The sequence below is a fragment of the Rhincodon typus genome, chromosome 1, assembly GCF_021869965.1.
Source record: "Rhincodon typus isolate 14 chromosome 1, sRhiTyp1.1, whole genome shotgun sequence".
Classification (NCBI taxonomy): Eukaryota; Metazoa; Chordata; class Chondrichthyes; order Orectolobiformes; family Rhincodontidae; genus Rhincodon; species Rhincodon typus.
In genome coordinates, this window is record NC_063332.1 from 97,025,479 (window position 1) to 97,047,680 (window position 22,202).

Here is a 22,202-nt window from a genome sequence, read left to right on the forward strand (position 1 = left end):
AATCCATATGACCATCAATGTATCGACTATTTCTAGGGCCACTTCCTGTCCGTCCTCCCTGGACTGACCTATCCCCTTCCTAACTCCCTACCTACACTCACCTTTACTGGCTCCATCCCCGCCTCTTTGACCTGTTTGTTTCCTCTCCACCTATCCTCTCCTCTATCCCTCTTCTATCCGCCTCCCACTCTCTCCCTATTTATTTCAGAACCCCCTTCCCCTCCCCCTTTTCTGATGAAGGGTCTAGGCCCGAAACGTCAGCCTCTCTGCTCCTATGATGCTGCTTGGCCTGCTGTGTTCATCCAGCCCTACACCTACAATTAAACAGCTTTATGCACTTCAATTTCACTTTAGTTTAAAAAGAAACAGTAAGGAGGGTGAAAACTTCAGTGGAGATCTTGAAGGGACAAACAAAAGGGCCCTAAATAAACTCTGGAAATGTAGTGTATGGGATCTTTGGTGGTTAAGAAATGTCCATTTTAACTTTTAAGTGTCATTACGATTTTTCAAGTTAGGCTCTGATCCAAGCTCAGAGGGATTGGCCCTTATCGCTGTGTGGGAGCATGATTTAGTTCAACAGGATGAAATCCTGCCTGGCATTTGTGGTGAGTGGATCTGCAGGCAATCACCAATGTTAGAGGGCAACAGTAGGCCAGGACACTGGAGGCCAATGCTTCCCTTTGGTGGATCTGGAGGAGAAATACTGCTCAACTCATTCCATAATGAAACCTGAAAAAATACATATTTTTTCCTAACATTTCTGGGCCTCTTCTGAGTCCATGTTGAGGCTGCTTGCTGCCAGCTTCCACTGGAAGCTCTGCAGCTCAGTACAATCCATACAACAGAATGATGTGTGATCCTAATAACTTCATAGCCTTCCAGCGGAGTAAGGCCATTGTTTACCTATGGGAGAGCTCTGACACTTCTCAAAAGCCAGGAATTAAAATGCCAACGGGAGAGAGTGTGGGTTGAGTGCAGAGTTCTGATTTTAATTCCAACCAACACTGTTTCCCACCCCGACTCAATTCATGTCAAGCAAGAGGGGTAAAAATTGGGGCTTTTGGTTAAGTCTTGTGCATCTCTCTTGCTCAGGTCACAATGTGGGTCATTTGAACTTCAAATAAGCCTTCCATTGCAGGCCTTGAATAACATGTATCAAATAGTTAAGAAAACATGCGTTAGCTTCTACAAAATCCTAACCTAACATTTTTGACAGAAAAGCTGTAGATTAAACAAATTTACATCCTACACTGAAAGAACCATCATCACATAATAAAGCAGAGTTTCACTGTCCCTCACCCTCTCTCAGCACCACTTATACACTCACAGGTGAGGCCTTTCTGGATCCCATGTGGGCCAGAATGGAGGCAGGCAACTAGAAAGAAATGGTGGGGATATTGTACATCTAGATTTCCCACCTTAGTTGTCAGTGTCATATACTTTCCTCAAGGGAACATGGGTCTTTGAACTCACCTGTGCTTCCAAAAAACTTGTTCAGAGATTGTGAAAAAAAAACTATCTCTGTGAATGTTGAGAGACAGTAGGAACTGCAGATGTTGGAGAATCTGAGATAACAAGGTGTAGAGCTGGATGAACACAGCAGGCCAAGCGGTATCAGAGGACTTGGCCTGAAACGTCAGCTTTCCTGCTCCTCTGATTTTGCTTGGCCTGCTGTGTTCATCCAGCTCTACACCTTGTTATCTCTGTGAATGTTTTGCATTTACCAGGTGGTGTTTCGGTACTGCTTACTTTTGACCAGCTGAAGGCAGTCATGGACAAATTGACAGCCAGTCAAGGAGGCCAGAGCTGTTTCTGAAGACAAGTGTAACGACCTATCATTGATGGAAAGGCTGACCCCTTTAGATTTATGATTGTAGCAGCCATCACAGATTGGGGGACACGTCAGAATTAAGAACTTTGCCAATTCAAGAAGTGACCGCCCTCCTGGCATCATGTGGGCATCAGAGCAGTGGGCACACTTATTTGGATACCATCTGAGCTCCAGGTACGAAAGAAGAGGAAGACCACAATTAACTTCCGTTTCTTGATGTCAGGGTAGAATTACTGACCAACAGGGAGTTCCAAACCACAGTTTGTAGGAAGTCAACACACACTAACCAAATCTTCAATTTTCACAGCTTTCGCCCAAATGTCCACAAACAAAGCTGTGTTAGGACGCTATTCAAAAGGGCCACAACTCACTGCAACATGCCAGAACTACGCAGAAAGGAGGAAGAGCACCTGTCCAAGGTCTTTGCTAACAACGGATATCCCAACAACTTCATCTCCAGGTGCCTACTAAATAGACAATGCCAGGAGGACACAAATACGCTCCAATACACTGGTCACACTACCCTATCTGAAGAACATATCAGAACTGACAACAAGACTCCTGCATCTACTAGGAATCATGGTAACACACAAACCCACAGCTACACTATGACAAACACTCACAAGGACCAAAGACACCATACCCATGACATGCAGAACCAATGTAGTTTACAAAATACCTTGCAATGACTGCAACAAACCATCGGCCAGATTGGAAGGAAACTAGCCATCAGGACACACAAACACCAGCTAGCAGCAAAACAACACAATGAACTTTCCCTCATCTCAGTGCACTCGGACAATGAAGGCCATCAATTCAACTGGGACAATGTGACTATCCTAGCTCAAGCCAACCACAGACATGCACGGGAATTCCTACAGGCCTGGATTTCAACCCAAAATGCAATTAACAAACATGTGGAATTAGACCCCATATACAAACCCATGCAGAACAGAACTAGAAATGACACAACCCAACTTAACAGGCCAGATCATATAAACACCAAGCAGAGTAGAACAACATCGCTTCATCGGAGGCCGTACTGATGATGTTACCTAGCATGGTGATGAAACGCCTGTACGATAACCAGCCAGCTCAGCGAGCAAGCCAACAACCTGAACTCCAGGTAGTTAAGAATGGGTGCTACATCCTCAAAAATTGAGGTGACTGGAGATGAGAAACAGCAGCCTTGATAGAGATAGCATTAGGGCATCAGGAAGCCAGACAACGGGGATCTGGAGCACAAGGAACAAGGAGGACGTACCCTGTGAATAAGATGTACAGACAGGGGTGAAGAGATCTGCCAATAACTCAAAACCATTGGCAAAGGAGAACGTGATTTTCTAAGCAGACGGTCATAGCCATCTGTGCCCTTGTCAGGGCAGAGCTTTGTGGCATTGCACAGACAGATGCATATCCGTGCATTTATCCAGGGGACAGACGCTCTCTACCAAGACTGGGCAAGGTATTAGATTCACAGTTAATGGGAGATTCAGAATGCACTGGCTCTGATGCCTGAACAGGTCAGGGGGTGCTCTGCAACACCATCCTATTAGGATCTCAGTCACTGTTTTGGTCTGCTGAACTCTTCAATAACATGCTCCTCCAGAAAGTATCTGGAAAGGAACAGCCGATTAAGAAGGAGCAAGAGATGAGAGAGGAAGATGCATGTGAGGTGGAAGATTACAACACCAAACAGTGAGGTTCTCCTCTGCATGTTGAGCTGACTTCCTCTTGCATTCTCCGGGGGAAGGACCTTTCTCCTCTCCTTTCTAGATCCGAGGCTTCTAACACTTCCTTGGATAGGGTCAGTGATGGCTGCTGTGGGTGCCTGAATAATTCTTTAACTTCATCCAACAAACCCGTACCTTGGAAACAATTCACACAAATTCATGTGTACAGTGGTGATATATCCATTGAATTCCTAAAAAAGGAAATTATTCCCAGTTGGGAATGTACGAATGGAAATCTGTGGCCTTCTGAGACTGACAGTTGGAAGGTTCTATGAACTATTTTGCAAAGAGCCCAGCCTCAATATAATGCTGCCTGCCACCTTCCCATTAAAAAGGACCCATCTGTCAGCAAGCATTTGGGCAGCAGGGAGTCATCACAAGGGACACAGGGTATGGGCAACAACACAAATTAAGGTCATTGGACAGGAGATCACAGTCAGGGGAGCTGGGAGAAATATCAGGACACTAAAACTATAAGATTTCTTTGTGAGTGCTCCTACAGTGTTCCTACTTTTCTTTGGACATGTGAAACTAAAAAGTAAAGAAACATTTCTTTGCTGGGTTAGTTGGCTGATGTCGCTGATGTCTATGTCTAATAGAGAAGACATAAATAATAGCCCGTTCAGGCCTTAGACAGACAACCAATGGAACCCAATCTCTACACAAAAGAAGACCCCACTGGCTTCATTTAAAATCGCAGTAAAAAACGGAATTGTGAAAATAGCACATATGTTCCCTGTCCATTGTCCATTTTATCTGACCCCTTGCCTTAGTTTCTCCCAGGCAAGGAAGTTAAAATTGAGCCCACTAGCAGTTTTCAAGAACTGAAGAACAATCACCAAACGTTGCACATTTTCTTTCCCCAAACTGTTTCACAGCAAATTATTAAACATACTTACAGTAACTGCAGAGAGAAGAGTCCCTCAAAAAGGCCTTTAGGGAGCTCTGTGATTTTATTTCCATATAACACACTGTGTAGGAATAAAGTAGAAAAACATCAGTTAAAACCTATAATGAAACAATAGTAGGCATTCTCAGTGTATTTTCCCCAACTCTTTAAAACACTCGTGCTGATGCATGTCAGGAAACTACTTTAATTAAAAGCAAAATATTGCAAGTGCTGGAAATCTGAAGAATACTGGAGAAACTCAGCAGGTCTGGCGTCTATGGAAAGAGAAACAGACTTAACGTTTCAAGTCCAATTCAGAATTCTTCAGAAGAAAAATCCTCCTAGACTCAAAACATTAACTGTTTCTCTCTTACCTATTTTAATATATTTATTGCATTCAAGTTAAGAGATTATGAGGAATTGGGCTTCACTGCTACCGGCAAGGCTGATATTTATCATTGGTTACAGTTCACCCTGGATCGTGGTGATAACTCTCCTCTTTGAACGACTGTAATCTGCAGTTTTTGTGGCAGAATGATGCAAATACATAATTTACTAGGCTGATTATTGATTGTAAATATAAATGGGCAGAATTTTATCAGCACCTGTTGCAAAGTCCCGTGGGATTCACCAGGCTGCCGTCCCTTTGCCTATCTGCCTGCCTCCTACCTCTCTCAGCTTTTACAGAGGATGGGCAAGATCTAGGATGACCAACCCACTCCCGCCTAGTCCTTAAATGGCTAATTAAGGGTCACTAGCTGCAATCTTAATGCTGGTGAGTGCAGACTGACAATGAGGGAACACTCAGCAGGCTGGCCCGCTCAAGCTTTGAGCAGAAAAGGATGAACAGGGCTGCAGATCATCCAAAGATAGCTCCCTACACCACCATCCTTTCCAAGTACACCCTTCGCTTGTCATCCTTCCCACTTCCACCTCCCCACCATAACTACTGGGCATGTACCCTCTCCTAAACCATTTACTAGTGTCCCGGGGCCCTTAACATTTAGACTCAGGGACTAGGTATATTCCTTGCAGTAGCCACTGTTTCTAGTTTCACTGCTGAGACCTTCTAGTCAATTAGAACACTGACTGAAATTTCTTGAGATGGGATATCCTCTGGACTAAGGACAGAAGTCTCAACTCAACATGCAGTAAATGTCTATGACATAAGTCAGATTGGCTTTAAGAGCCACAGTGAACAAATTTCATGTGTATCAACATTTCTGTATTTCCAAAATTATATTTAATGAAATACCAATTTTGAAAAGCATCATATTGGGATTGTGCCCATAATCTCTTATTAGTCTAGGCATTTGCATTATTAGTTCAGAAACATAACCAACTACTGTAACTAATAATGCTACAGTTACTCAATTGAACCAAAGAATGGAATCATGTTTAAAGAGTCCTCTGTAAGTAGACGTGAACTAGACTGAAAATTTTAACACATTATAACAGTAGTCTCTCCTACATAGCTTAAACTTCAGTATTATCTGACAGAATCGCTTAAAAACTGAAATTTGAAATGGTATTTGACAGATGGGGCATTTTCAATTGTCTGTAAATGTTATATTTGTTGGTCGTCCGCAAGTTTGCAAATACTGAGCCATCACCGAACCCTAGTCACGCAGAAAAGGGTTCAAAGGAGTGTGGGATAGCAATGGGTAGCATTGAAAGTTGTCGACTCTCTGTAAGTGTTCCAGGTATTGTTCTGAAAGAAAAACAGTGCAAAGTTGTGTATTGAACGTGATGCGCAGGGAGTCCCTGTTGGTAATAATCGTTGCATTGTCTGGTTATCGTCTCTAACTGTGGCTTTGTTCTGAAGTGTAAATCAGCTTCTCTGTGTTTTCAGCTTGACATTCAGATTCAATGTAAAATATGAGAGCCTTGAAGACTACACGTGATGGCGTTAAGCTGTATAGTCTGTCTACATACAATGATATTATGAACTTTTTTGAGTTTGAGGTTTGGAAAAGACATTTTATTAGTTGCTTTAGTGTTAAACAATCCTAAATTGAAGTATCATGATCTTTTTGTATGAGCAATTTGATACAAATTAAATGGAACATGGATTTAAACTTTATACATAGACTCCAGTTTTCCATATTACCACTTATTCAGCTATAAAAATAAAAGCCCAAGTCTGAGTGCAGTGTTGTACAACTCTCCTATACAATCTAACCTGCAGTATCACATAATACAGCACTCTTTCTCACATATTCCAATCTTTATTAACCATCCTAATTTAACTGAAGCCTAATCATTGCGACACTCCAGTGACTGAACTCTCTCCCTGCAGTATGACCTGTCAGCATTGATTAAAATAGGAGGGATCAATCAATTAGACCTTGATAAAATGTCCTTTATAAAGAAATGTCTCATTAACTAAAACCCAGATAGATGATGATATTTAAAGAAGCTAATCTTAACCATGTGAAGCAGAGTTTTGAAAGAAAACTGGTAAATCAAATTAAACAATCTTGTCTTTCAATGAAAAGCACTCTGAAATGGTTGGAGTGGCATTGAAGACTAGTCATATTATCATTAGTTTGCAAAGCAGAGTATCATTTTGCTAAGGCTAGGTGGCAAATTGTCACTTCAGAGATATTGGGACATTACACACAACAGAAAAGTTTGGCCCCTGTTTTTTTTGATGAATGAACAGTAGTTTGTAGCCCTTGTCAGCTACAGATTCGAACATGGCCACAGATTACAAGCAATGAATAATGAACAAAGATAAGCAATAAAGGCAGCATTAAGTCTCCAACGTTTATTTACAACTTTTTTTTGTGGGTGTCAATTAACTTTTACAGAACATCAAAGTGGCTGTTTGCAGTTCCTGTAAGACTTTTGCCGAAGGAAACGTTGGCATGCAAACCACATCCGCCTTGGTCTTGCCTCATTCATGCAATTTCATCCATAACATCTATAAATATAATTCTCAATTGCCTGCAATAAGCCCTAGCATAATTTAAAATTGTGGTATCTTAATGTTTAGCATTTTGTAAAATGTATCTAAACCATATGTAGTCTGAATTACCGCATTTTTGGTTTATTGAGCTGTTTCTAATATTTAAGCCCGACTAGAAATGGAGCCAAGGCTCTGTGCACTAATGGCAGGGTAGGTGATGGCCTAGTAGTATCATCGGTGGACTATTCAACTAGAGACCCAGGTAATGTTCTGGGGACCGGGGTTTGAATCCGCAAAGGCAGATGGTGGAATTTGAATTCAATAAATATCTGGAATTAAGAATCTAAAGATGATCGCGAAACCATTGTTGATTGTCAGAAAAAAAACATCTGGTTTACCTATGTCCTTTAGGGAAGGAAACTGCTGTCCTTGCCTGGTCTAGCCTACATGTGACTCCAGACTGATGGCAATGTGATTCACTCTTAACTGCCCTCTGGACAATTAGGGATGGCAAATAAATGCTGGCCTAACCAGTGATGTCCAGCAGTTTCAGGCCCCATATCTAAGGAAGGATGTACTGTTTTCGGAAAGGGTCCAGAGGAGCTTTACAAGAATGACGTCAGGAATGAAGGGCTTGTCATATCAGGGGCAATTGAGGAATCTGAGTCTATACTCGATGGAGGGTAGAAGAATGAGGGGGGGATCTCATTGAAACCTACAGAATACTGAGATGCCTGGCTGGCATGGACAAGGAGAAGATGTTTCCATTAGTAGAAGAGACTAGAACCCCAGGGCACAGCCTTAGAGTGAAGGGAACAATCTTTAGAATTGAGATGAAAGGGAATTTCTTCAGACACAGGGCGATGAATCTGGGGAATTCATTACTGCAGAAGGCTGTGGAAGCCAAGTCATTGAGTGTATTTAAGACAGAGATAGATTTGTTCTTGATTAGTAAGGGACTCAAGGCAAACAGGGAGACGATAGGAGAATGAAGTTGAGAAACATATCAGCTACGATCGAATGGTAGGACAGATTTGATGGGTTGAATACATAAATCTGTTCCTATATTTTACAATCTTACTGTCACATCCTGGGAATGAATAAAAAAAACAAAATCTGCAATCTTTGTGAAACTGTGTGACCTATTAACAGAATGGTGCTGGTCAAACAGCAAAGGGTTTAAAAGCAGTGTGACACTGGAATGGGGAGCATTAAAACCCGTTGCCTCTTTGGAAATAGTCCAGGCATCCTGCACTGGAAAGAAAGAAATGCAGTGTCCTGTATTGTATATGATAAATAGGGAGGTTCTGTCTGTAATAATCATTGCCTTGTCTGCTTATAATCCCAAACTACTTTTGGTTTTGGCCTGCTCAATTTCATTTACAACAAGGACTGGCACAAGGGAGAAGGATGTTGACAACGTAACAAGCCAGCTTCTCTCCAAGTTCAAGAGGCTGTAAAACTGTAGTCAGCACTAGTACAAGCAGAAAGGTAGTTATAACTTTGTGTTTTATCACCATGGTGCTACAAGCATTTGCTTGAAAGGGTGGCACAACAGACAGTCCAGTAAATCTGTCTAATTCTAACAGTCAACAAACTCATCTATTGCAGCATTTCAAAATGAAATTCTGAAATCACCAAACAAACCAAACTAAATTAGTTTGAGTAACGGCATGGACTCCGACAAAGGAGGCTAAGCTGAAGTCCCTTGAACAAGTGGATCACAGCGGGTCCGGATGGAGTCCCCGGCTGTGCACTCAGATCCTGTGGGGCCAGCTAGCGGGAGTATTTTCAGCCATGTTTAACCTCACCTTACTCCAATCTGAGGTTCCCATCTGCTTCAAGAAGACCACTATCAACCCTGTGCCACATGTGCACCCTGTGCTGGTGACTGACATCAGGAAGTGGAGTCGAATACACATCCCTGTCTGCATCAATGGCGCTGAGGTGGAGATAGTTGACAGCTTGAAGTGCCAAGGTGTAAGCATCACCAACAATCTATCCTGGTCCATCCATGTCGATAATACAGTCAAGAAAGCATACCAAGGTCTCTACTTCCGAAGAAGCCTAAGAAAATCTAGCATGTCCACAATGACTCTTATCAATATTTATGCAACATAGAAAGTATCCTATGTGAATGCATCACAGCTTTGTATGGCAAGAGATTACAGAGAGTTATGAGAGCATCCTAGTCCATTAGAAAAACTAATCTTCCTTCCATTGACTCTGTCTACACTTCCCGCTGCCTCAGGAAAGCAGCCAATATAATGAAAGACCATCCCACCCTGCTTATACTCTCTTTCACCCCCTTCCATCAGGCAGAACATACAAAAGTTTGAAAAAACATACCAACAGATTAAAGAACAGCTTCATCCCTGTTGTTATCAGATTTATGAACAGACCTCTCACATATTAGAGTTGATCTTTCTCTGCACCTTCCCTGTAACTGTAACACTATATTTTGCATTCTGTTCTATTGCCCAGATGTATTTATTTTGGGTATCATTGTGTTGGCAACATGCAGAATCTCAGCTGTATGCACTCAGGCATGTGGCAGGAAGTGGCCAGGCAACTGTCTGTGGGAAATGGAGGAAAGAAAACATGGAGGACAAGTCAAACCCAGCACTTTTCTCTAAATGCAACTAATTCATGCAAAGACATGGATAATGAATCACGAAAGATTAGAAAACAGAACCAAGGTACAATGCCAATGTGTGGCCAGCTCAGTCACTACTCTTGAACAGCCCACTCATATTCCTTTGGGTAAACTGATTTCAGAGGGGATAGGTCTGTCCATTTCTTTTTGAATCCTATTTTATGACTTTCATAAGACATCTTCCCCGTTTCTTTGTCTCCATTGCTATCCCTAGCCATTTTATATCCTTCTGAATGCTTTCACTGCATGCGTTTCATCTTTGTCTTCTTCACACTTTGCAATGTGTTTTACCAAGAGGAGACACTATGCAGCCTTTTCAGCCTGAGTTGATTGTGTTTCCTTTGTGCAGACAAGCTCCAGGGTCCAGTGGCTAACGGCCCATTTGTACACTTTAACATTCAAAACAACAGAAATTACAGAATTAAATCAAAATTACAGAATATCATTTTCCACCATGGAAAATGGAAATCTGCTGATCCAAACAGTCACAGTCTGCTTTACCCTTTCAACACTGAGTGAACAGAATCAGATATTGGAGGAAAGGTTAATGAACCCTAATCCTTAAAGGATCGGGAGAGAGAGAGATACATAAAAGTACTATTCAAAAACGAAGCTCATGCTAACGTGAGCTGTCACCAGTTGTTTTTCACGTTGGCATGTGTAAAATTCCCCCAAACCGCAGGCACCAGCTTCACTTAGGCATTGTGGCTACAATGTTGCTGAAGTTATTTATGGAAGTTTTGAACCTCTGTTGGAAAATTCCTTTTGGTTTACCCGAACATAGAATGAGCAAAACTGCTCTCATGTCCCGTAATTTAAGCCTTCCTCCTCTCCTACACACCCATGGATCCAGACTTCCACACAGCGTTTGATTTCTTAATGTCTACATATGTGTGCTGTAATCAAAACTTTGTGACAAATATGTTTAGCTCGGGCTAAATGGAGAATCAAAAAATGGTAATTAAAATGAAAATACTCATCTTAGCGCAATTGTTTGTTGAACCCTTATATAATTTGGAGTCTGGTTGATATATGTAATTAGTATAAATTTCGTGTTACAATACTAAGATAATTTAAAATGCACAACTGGCAAACATTTTTTTTACGTGTCAAACTTGTTAAACATGTCATGAGGAAAATTAGTTACTCTCAAAACAAGTAAACTCCAGCAGTCCTACAAATTTCCAAGAAACTTACAGGGAGTTAAGTGACCTCAATCCCTGGAAAGCATCCGGTGCAATTTCTGAAATGTGGTTGTTGCTCAGGTCTCTGAAAAGAAAAACAGGGTCTTCATAAGTCATTCAAATGTAAACTACTATCTTAAAAAGGTACAGTATATTCAAGTGCACACAACTGGCTCACACATACTGAACACATTCCACTTTTTCTTGTGTGGTTTTTGTTTTCAAAACAGACTGATCAAAAGAGAGAGCAAGGTCAAAAACTATCGTTAGGCTTGGACTTCTTTACTACAGTGTTTACTACGTATTAAGAGTTATATAGCAGGCTCCATTTGTACTGTTTCATTATTAAAGGACTATTCCATGAACTCCACTTCCTAATGCCAGGCTTTCTATTCCACTTGCTTCCCTGCACATGTTTCTCTCATTCACGTAGCTAGACTTCAGATTTCTGCCTGTCTCTCCATGTGTGTTGCTCTTCAATTTACTTAACCCTGTCAGCACTACGTTATATATAGCCAGTGAGAAGTACCTCTACGGCATTATCACAAGATTGCTCCATGGTCATAAAGCCTTTACACAACAGGCACCACCAATGCCTTAAACCTGTTTTGCATTGTTTAACTTTTTTGGAATGAATGGAGATATTGTACTTTGCCTTTCAGAAAGTTCACCTTTGAAGATGTCGTGTACTATATATATATAAAATACTGAGATTCTGCCTGGCAGGCAGTGGACTGTGGAACTGCGAGGTATGCACATGAATCAGTTGGTTTGCTGTGGTGTCTGCTTCACAGCTTACGATGTGTTTTACTATTGTTAATGCATGCATTGGTGACTAGGATTCATGGCCAGTGCATCACATTATTAACTGTTTCCAATATAAGAAGGTTTTCTCATTTGAATTGAACTTTTAGATGCTATTTTTGTTTTTTGGGAATAATGACTACACAACCTGCAAATGTCAATGACTTTTCTTATCTCTCCCCTTCTAAAATATACCTTTTAGTACAAAATAAAACGTCTGGAGTTTGTTGCACACTAATCTTCCACAGTTGTTTTAAATGATCATGGACTGGATTTCATGGGGGAAGTGGTAGTGGGGAGTTCACTCTCTCCTCTCCCAGGGAAGGAAAGACGTTCCTAAATTGAACCTCTTCAAAAAAGGTCTCTCATAAGAGTCATAGATGAGCTCCAAGCGGTTTTTAACACTTGTTGGACTGGCACCAAACAGTTGGAGAACGTCCCGTTCTCCAAAGCTACTGACCATCTGCTTGGCTGGCATCTCCAGGGGTCCAGCAGCAACAGAATCTAATGGTGGGCACTATGGGGGAAAACAAACATGGATCCCAGAGAAGGGTAAGTCAGAGATATTAGGTGGGGAGAGGTCAGGGAGTATAGGGAGGAAGACAGGATTTGGAAACCTTTGGAAAGGAACAGAGTAGGTAACATTTTGGAGGGGTTTGACACCCGATGTGCATGAAGCCAGGGCACACCCTGAATGATGTTCCCCTTCCCCGCCTTTCCTGCCTTTTCCACAAAGTCGTTTAAAAGAAACAGCTTTTACTCTCTCGCCTGCCTCCAACTGCCTAGTGTTTTACAACAATGGAAATGGATTCAAACTTTAAGTTTGTAATAAATGGCTTCCTAAGGTTCTCAATAGGTTTAAGGTTGACTGAGATTAGTGGGCACATTACCGATCCTGTGTAACATGGGGAATGGGTCAGGGATGAACAAGAAAGCAGTAGGATAGCCACCTGAGCGATTCACCCAAAAAACACACCTCCTGGGGATGGAGATCATAAAATCCATTCCCAGGAATTCATAGATAATATCTTCTGGGGTCTCAGACATCAACTCTCACCTTGTTAAGTATAAATTATTCGAAATTTCTGAACGACAAAATGTTTGTCTCAGTTTGTGGGGCTGTTTCATTCTAGGGAGAACAATGTCTCAGGGTGTTATTACTCAATGGTTGGAATGGAAGGTTGGAGGAAATTTTGGATGACGAGGCTGGGTCAGCAAGCAGGATGAGGAATAGATTCTGGTCCCAGTGAAAGTCTTTCATGGAATGGGAAGCAGGTTTGCTTGAACAACTGGAGGACAGCATGCTTGTCCTCCTGGTCTACAAACAGTTCTGGAAAGGCAATTGGCCACAAGATTTAACCAGTTTAACCAGCCCTCAGCTGCAGTGTTCTGTTTTCCAATCTCTGAGAAACTGAGGACATAGCAATTAAATGTAAAAGGTAAAATTTGAGGCATGAGCTTAATTATCATATTTAAATGACCTTGAGAGGAAGTTCATTGCCTGTTCCCTAAAGCCTACCTCCATGAAATTCAGAAAATGGGAACAAGTTGAGGCTATGTTTATAGGTTTCAAAGTTTTCAATTGCATCCATCCTGAGCAGGCTCATATGAAGAAAATCCTTTGAACTAATGATCAAAGTGCTTTTGGCACCTTTTAGTGCATTAGTTGGGAGGGAAGGGGCATATAAGATGGAAAGGTCTTTAGGAGAGTAATGAAGGTTTTCAATTTCATAAATTTTCATGAATGAAACACACAAAAAACTTTGCAAATTGAACAACACATTGAAAGATTTAAGCTGTAAATCAGATAGCCCAGTCAGCCATTACAATCTACAAATTGCCAAAACACTTAACATTACTAATGGAACACATGCTGAATAATCTTCTAAAGATTTGTAATACATTTTCTTCTACTCACATTCTTCGCAATCTCTTGTAGGGTGAGAAGGCTCCAGGAGGGATGGTTTTGATTGAGTTTTGCTCCAGCCGTCTGGAGAGAAAACATAATTTGTTGTTGAAAGTACATTCCCACAGGAAAGCATACAGCAGTGGTGGTCCACGCTCATCCTCTTATCAATATTCATGTTTACTCAGACAACATCACCTGGATACTTGTTAATGTTAACGTGAATAGCCAATCCCCAATGAACTCCCTGCTTGGTCCAGAAGAAATTCATCTGTTAGAGCTGCACATACAAATACCATGTTGCATGGGAAATATAATTCCCTTTCATGTAAAGTAAAACTTGACTGAAGTAATGTTTAACCAATTGCTTCTCTCCCGATCAGAGAGAAAGATCATTTTATCGTCATATTAGCATAACTTAGAGATTTATGTTGATGGCATAAAAGCAAACAACTTATCAAAATTTATGTTATAATAGTATTACTACTGCAGGAGCCAACTAGTTCAGCAATGTTAAGTTGGCAGTGGTGATATTGTACCCAAGGTGATTTTTATATTAAACATTCTCTTGCACAGTGTCAGGAGTAGAATAACACAGAAATACAGTCTTATAAGGGTTCCAATCGAGACAGGCATAAGCAGGATAATGATGTCTTATATTAAATGTATTCTAGAAGGTTCTGTTGATTTTTATTTTGTTCGACTAGCTTCACAATGCTGTCTGCACCAATGCACCATTACTGCAAATAGTCTATGTATTGAGATTGCCTGCTAAAAGAGAGCTCTCTGCTCCCTGCATTGCAGCATAGATGTCAAGTCCAAGCCCACTTCCAGTAGGCTGGCTCATTTTTTTGGATGAAGGGCCTTTAATTTATTTGAGGCGAGATTTCTGTCTCTGTTCCTGTCCAGGAAGAAGTGCCACCAGTTAGGTAAAGGAAGAGGCATTCAGTGATGGGCCTAGATGTCAAGCCAAGGCTGGGATCTTGGACTGGCAGGCCTTGGTCAGGGGTACAAGGAGTAAGGGTTACAGTTATCAATCCTTTGGGATTGTTGAAGAGTCTCCAGGAATCCAAGATTAATCTCCTGGAGACTGTTTTGAGCAAACTCAAAAAAAGTCACAAAAAAGAAACAAAAGTAATTGTCTGTTTCCTTTGCATACTTTTGATTTATTATATTAAAGATACTGGCAATGGATTGGGATAGTGGGATGGTTGAAAGCAGAGAGAGACATATGATGAAGCCTCCAGGAATATGTCCAATCAGAGCTGGTGATCTTAGTGGGGTATATGGGGGCATATTGAACAGGGAAGTGGGGCATGGTGGATAAGAGGGAAAATGGTAAAGGGTCACTTCAATTGGCACCAGGGACCTCGAAAGAAGGCAAGGCCCTTTCATTGGCTAGCAACTCCTATGCACAAATCTGCTGGCTGCATATTATGGGCAGACCTCTCATGTAACCCATTAAATATAACTATTCATTGCCCACTGAAGGGCATAAATTAGGCCACAGGCAGGTAGCTCACCCAATGCCTTTGCTATCACTTGTAAAATTGAGAATCTCTCCTCATAGATGATCTCCTTGCTTCCCCCCTCCACCTGAATAAAAATTGTGCTTCACAACTCTCCAGCCACCGACAATCATGGCTATCTGCTCCAAGTTGGTGGGAGTAGCATCCGATGACAGAAAAAATTAAATTGCTGTACCATCTGATTGCTGGAGGCCAGGCTTGGGGAGGAACACTTGTTTCTAGGAAGCATCCGGATTCCCTCTAGGAGGAATGGGAATCTGACCTTGTATTGTTAAGGCATTGGGTTGCGCAATACTTGTAGATTAAGAAGCGAAGTCTTCATGGGAACAACTGTATAATCTGGATTTGTTTTTTAGCCATTGACTGAGAAATACAAATCAAAATCCCTGAAAGTATTAACAACTCAGATTCTAAATGAATAACAATAAAAGTTATAATCAGTGTCTGACTTACCAGAAGTCTACAGACAGTTAAATCTTTTTCATTCCCTTGCTTATGTCAGGGAAGTTTAGAATTCTGCTGTACTAACATGAGTAACATTTTTCAAAGTAACTTGGTGATTCTTGGTGCTATACAGATCCAACTTGGTTAATTTTCAAAGGAGTGCCAAGACATCCCCAATTATCCCTCAAGACATACATGACAAACATTTTTGACAATATTTATCCACTTCGTATCCCAATTCCTGACTTAATACAGTAGAGTGTATTGTGTTGGGTTTGTCTGGAGATAATGGTGCTTTACATTACTAGTTACAATGAAGCAGCAAAGAAAATAAAATGTACTGGACGCTAGCTCCAATTACAACACTAGAAAAGGTATTCTCACAATTCTATAACTATTTCTTTGTGACTGAAGAAAGCAGACCAGATTAAATTCACATGTCTTCCCCAATCTGAAAATCTTCTCATTATCTGTGCAAAACCTGTTTCAGGGCTCGATTTTACCAGGCCAACCTCTCAGGGGAAAAGCATGAAATCCTTAACAGTTCTTGATGCATAGAGAGATCTGGGTGTTCAGGTCCATTGTACCCCGAAGCTGGCAACGCAGGTCAATAGAGTGGTCAAGAAGGCATACGGCATGCTTTCATTCATCGGACGGGGTATTGAGTACAAGAGTTGGCAGGTCATGTTACAGTTGTATAGGACTTTGGTTCGACCACATTTGGAATACTGCGTACAGTTCTGGTCACCACATTACCAAAAGGATGTGGATGCTTTGGAGACGGTGCAGAGGAGGTTCACCAGGATGTTGCCTGGTATGGAGGGCGCTAGCTATGAAGAGAGGTTGAGTAGATTAGGATTATTTACATTAGAAAGTTGGAGGTTGAGGGGGGACCTAATTGAGATCTACAAAATCATGAGAGGTATAGACAGGGTGGATAGCAGGAAGCTTTTTCCCAGCATGGGGTCTCAATTCCTAGGGGTCACGATTTCAAGGTGAGAGGGGAAAAGTTTAAGGGAGACATGCGTGGAAAGTTCTTTACACAGAGGGTGATGGGTGCCTGGAACACGTTGCCAGCGGAGGTGGTAGAGGCGGGCATGATAGCGTCATTTAAGATGTATCTAGACAGATACATGAATGGGCAGGGAGCAGAGGGATACAGATCCTTGGAAAATAGGTGACAGGTTTAGATAGAGGATCTGGATTGGCGCAGGCTTGGAGGGCCGAAGGGCCTGTTCCTGTGCTGTAATTTTCTTTGTCCTTTTGTTCTTTGTTCTAATTCATTGGGGGAGATGGGACGTGATGATATTGACATTAGGCCTTCTCAGAATTCAGGACCTCGATAGAGGAATGCTCACCTGCTGAGTGCTGGCAGCTAAACAGGGGCCACAGAAGGAGCTCAAGGCACTGCACTTGCTAGAGGCCCAGGGTCAGGATGAGATCCACACCACCAGTGGGAGTATGAGAGTGAGTGAGCGAGTGTGGATTGGGTGAGTATGACATTAATTTTGTGAGTGAGCAAGCAGAGGCAAGGACAGTGGTTTGGAATCCAACTGTTGTGTAATGCTTCACAATGAATATCGCAGAAACATGCTCATGATATCATCACTATATCACTGCCTGTGTTCAAAGGACTTGGTCTCCATTTTAATTGGGGCCACAAGAAGCATGTCACACTGATAAAAGCATGTAATTGAATAGTTTAATATTATCCCAAACACTGAAGTGCCTGTGACTGTACTATTGTATACGTTAGGAACTGTAATAAACATCTGTTGAATCTTTCACTATAACATTAGTAATGTTTACCGATGTTGTACTTGTCACATCAGGTAGAAATACAGAGTGGCAGTTCACCAAGAGGATTTCTTGGCCAGCCTTTGATTGATGTGGGAGAGCCCATGGGGGCCTATGTGCATTCACAGAACTCTGACAATATGCTGAGTAAGCCCCAGATCAAATTTTGGGAGGATCTCCATTACACCTGCTCCACACACTGTTTATTTCAGGCTCAAAACGGTGCAGAACAAATTTCCACTCATACAGAATTCTTCGCACACAAGTGGAACTGAAATCCATTCATGGCGTTTGGATGTATTTATTTGATTATTCCTTGACTGGATTATTTAATGTGTGAACCATACACACACCTGCAAATTTTTACAATGAGAGGAAACCTCTGACATCACCGCCAGGTTCCGGTTTGCAGCTGGTTTCACTTAAAGCTGCATTAACTGGTACCAGGATGTGATGGAAATTTACACAAAATTTTAACAACCTGAAGACAGCTTTAGATGTAAACATTGGTGAATACAATCTCAGATCTTGCAAACTGAATGACGGTTAAGAAACATGTCTGATTTCCACTGACGGATGCACATTTAAAGGATCATTGGCTACCAAAGACTTCTATGCTCCTGCACATTATACATACTTTCGTAAAAAGGTTTTGATTTAATTTCAATGCCTGCATGTAAAGCACCTGGAAAACATCAATATTAAGTGATATTAGTCAGTTTCCTGCAATCCACTGAATTACTGCAAACAGGTTCATTAATTTGCCACAGAACTAAATTAGCTGCCGGACCAGTCTGGGAAGAAATATTCACAGTAAAATGTACAGATTGTGTTCTGCTGGCAAAACAGATTTCCAGGTTTACCTTTAATGCATTCTACTTTATTGTACATTATTTCCACAATCAATCATTTCAGCTTAAGCTTTGAGTCTGCTCCAAGCACATTTTGCTGCACAGAGCATAGATGACAGTTTGAGATGGTTTATGAAACAGAAACCATTAGCTGGCATGGACAAGATAACTCATTAGGCTGGCTCTTCTTTAGGTCATGAGGTATGCGTAGATAATCCTCCCGCTCATCTGCAGCTTTCCACTTTGAGTGCCTTACTTCAGTTCTGAGTGCTTCGGGCCAAGAGCAGGAACTAATCATGTAGTAAATCAAAAGCTTAAAACCCTGCTGAGAGCTGTGGCTCAGTTGGTAGCTATCTTTCCACTGATTCCTTTGAGTGTGGGTTCAAGACCCACTACAGGACTTCAGGACAAAAAAAAAACAGTTTGACACTTTCAGGAGTTGCGTACTTCTGAAGATTGTATCTTTTGGATGAGAGTCTAAATTAAGCGTGTTAGTATTCTCAGTGGGTGGTTAGGTGGCTATCCCATGTTTCCTGGTCAATACTCATCTCTCAAGTAACAGATTATCTCATCATTTTTCTTCGATGTTTGTGGAAGCTTGCAGTATTTCCTACGTTACAACAATGACTGTACTTCAAAACTACTGAAGAAGAATCATACTTGAATCAAAACCTTAAGTCTGTTTCTTTCTTTACAGTTGCTGTTAGATCTGATGAGTATTTCCAACATTTTTTGTTTTTATTTCAATAGGACTTCATTGTCTGTAAAGTGCTTAGGGATGTTCAGTTGTCATAAAATCACTACCTAAATATAAGTTTGTCTTTTTTTTTATTCTGATTTCTACTTGCCATTGTGCTTAGTTCTTCAGGCATTTTATTTTTTTAAGAAATATTACTATCCCCTATCAGGTTAGATGCATAATTGCATGATTTTAAAATATGTTGCTTTCAATATTGATTTTCCTGCAGTATACTGATACCAATATATTAAATACGCCTGAAGAAGCTGGCATTTGTAATATATATCTGCAGAGTGGGCACAATTTCCATAAATTGCTAAGATGAAAGCAGTAAAGCTGACAGAGGTAGGAAACAGGGAAGTAAAGAATTAAGGCAAATTTATTTTGTTTTGTTACATTTCTATCTATCGTCTTCTGTTGTGATTATCTCAGCCATTCAATCAACTCCTGTTCTCCTTTTAAGTACTTTATAGGTTATTCCACTTGTTGGTGTACGTGTGCAAATGTAGATGTAGATACATGTTTCAGGCATTCATCTGTGGAGTTAGCGAAGGGCGATTGTGTGTTAACCATGTGTGCTTGCACGCATGAGTTTGTTTGTATGTGTGTGTTTCATTTCTGGTTTTTATTCCATTTTGATTAAGGATTTTATCCGTGATTTCAACTTGTTAATTCTCCACATAGATGATCACTGATCTGACTGTTCCCAGCATTTCCTATTTTCATTTTACACTAAAGGCTCCACGTGTGATATTTGCAGCCCAGAATCCCATATCACCAGCTCATTTTACTACAGTTGATCAATATGAGTAACAGGGAAAGGAAGAGATTGAAAAAAAATCACAATTAGGAATTTTGACAATAGTCAGTTTACTGGCAGGAGGAAATACACAACGAGAGGACACAGATTTAAATTAGCAACAGCAGTTGTGGGAAGCTGAGGATGATTTGCAGCAAATTGTTATGATCCAGGAGAGACTGGATGAAATGGTGGTAGAAGTGAATTTAATAATATTTTTCAAAAGGAACCTGGATACATATCTGAAAACAAAATATTTTTGGACCATGTGGTAAGACTAAGTACGTAGGATTATTTGAAAACTCTTTCAAAGTACTGATGCAGGTGCAATGGGCCAAATATCCTCTTCTATTCCAAGATTCTATGAAGAAGCGGATGACAGAAAAGGACAAACAGGGTGGCATGGGCGAAAAGTACAAGAGGATGCAAGGTAGTGTCACAAAAAAGGAGGCAACAGGCTAGTGGTAATATTGCTAGACTGTTAATCCAGAGGACCAGATAATGATCTGGGGACCCAGGTTCAAATCCTGTCATGGCAGATGGTGGAATTTGGTTCATTAATGCCCTTTAGGGAAGGAAACTGCCAAACTTACCCAGTCTGGACTATATGTGACTCCAGGTCCATGGCAAAGTGGTTGATTCTTAACTTAATTCAATTAAGAATGAACAATAAATGCTGGCCTAGCCTGACACCTTCATTCCACAAATGAAATTAAAAAAAGGTTGAGATAAGAATGCTGGCCAAGCACAGGAATGCTTCAATACCAGAGACCCAACAAGGTGGCTGGTGCTAAATTCATGACTATTTATTTTTGGAACAACAAACTAAGCGTTGGGATACCAGTTTGATAGAATTTATGGGGTTGGAATAAAAGATTCTTTGTGGTCAGAAAGAAATTTGATTTCCTATATAAATTTCAAGCTTTAATGAACATGCGTTGGGAAACATTTCATTGTGATGGAGGTAAGTTACTCTGAAGGAATGAAATGGGATACTGTGATGTTGACAAATCAGCAAGTCTCATGTGTTTCTTGAACAAAAAGATTCAGTCAATTGGAATGAAGTAAACTCAGATCAAGATTGGGTTTGATGTTATAAGTCATGTTCACAATGGATTTTCAGACAGCATCAGGCTCCACTAAAAGTAAGCTTTCTTTACTATGTCAACATTGGAATTACATCAGAAAGGAGAGAGTGTTTGTATTTGATAGCGCAGCACAGTAAAACATTCATATTATGGTCATATACTGCTCACTGCAAATACAGAAAATGCAGAATATTTATTATCTGTGAATGCTTACCACACAGATTTGTTTTATCATTTTGGTAAATTTTACGAATCATGTCATGTCTAAACTTGGACCTTTCCATGCTTTGAATCTAAGAGTCCCATACAATAGATTAAGTACAGTGTCAATTTTAGACTTGTGCATGACCAACATCAGTACATGTTATGCTGCAAGCTAACAACTCGTTCACATTCTGCCAGCTATTCCACACAGCAAATTGCAAAAGCATGTGTGAGCAAAGTGAAGGCAGATTGTTAAATGGCAGTGGGAATTTATTATAGCCTCTGGGCTGAAAGTACAGCTTCCTGACATAGAGGTGTAATCTCTTACTGTAGAAGCAGCACACAATGATTTTCTTAGAACAGAGGAACATACAAGCAAACCAGTGATTGATACCAGGAACGTCCAGACGTATCAGAAAGGACCCTTGAATGAGAGACATTGCGACAAATCCCTGACTTCAAAACAACAGCCATAATCTGATGACTATTCTCTTGTAGAAAGCATTTGATTTTTACTCCACTGATTTCAGTGAAATGAGGATTTAAAATAGGCGAGTAATCTGAGCCATTAGATTACCACTTAATTGGTAAAGATATGAATGCATCTCATGCCCAGATAAACAGAAATTTAAACTAGCGCGCAAGTTTGAAGAATAAGGTTCAGATAATTATATAAGCAATAAGAGTTAGGTCAAATGACTTACCTTGATCTGAACATAACATTTTACCCCCAAACTGATGGTCATAGTCCTACATTGTTTAACGACTTCAGCACCACCAAGCTCATTAGCAAAATCAAGCTATCAGTTTGGCTTGACACAGGTATTTAACAATGTC

The 22,202-nt window shown here is 40.8% G+C and overlaps 1 protein-coding gene across 1 annotated transcript in view; it reads right to left on the bottom strand.

Annotated features, from left to right (window-relative positions):
* slit2 (slit homolog 2 (Drosophila)) overlaps positions 1–22,202 on the bottom strand; it is a 426,057-nt gene that overhangs the window by 127,917 nt on the left and 275,938 nt on the right. The window contains exons 11-13 of the mRNA XM_048602443.1: positions 13,927–13,998; positions 11,218–11,289; positions 4,464–4,535 (exon numbers count right to left, since the gene is read on the bottom strand). Coding sequence (XP_048458400.1) covers positions 4,464–4,535; positions 11,218–11,289; positions 13,927–13,998 — 216 coding nt within the window. The remainder of the gene's footprint in view (positions 1–4,463; positions 4,536–11,217; positions 11,290–13,926; positions 13,999–22,202) is intronic.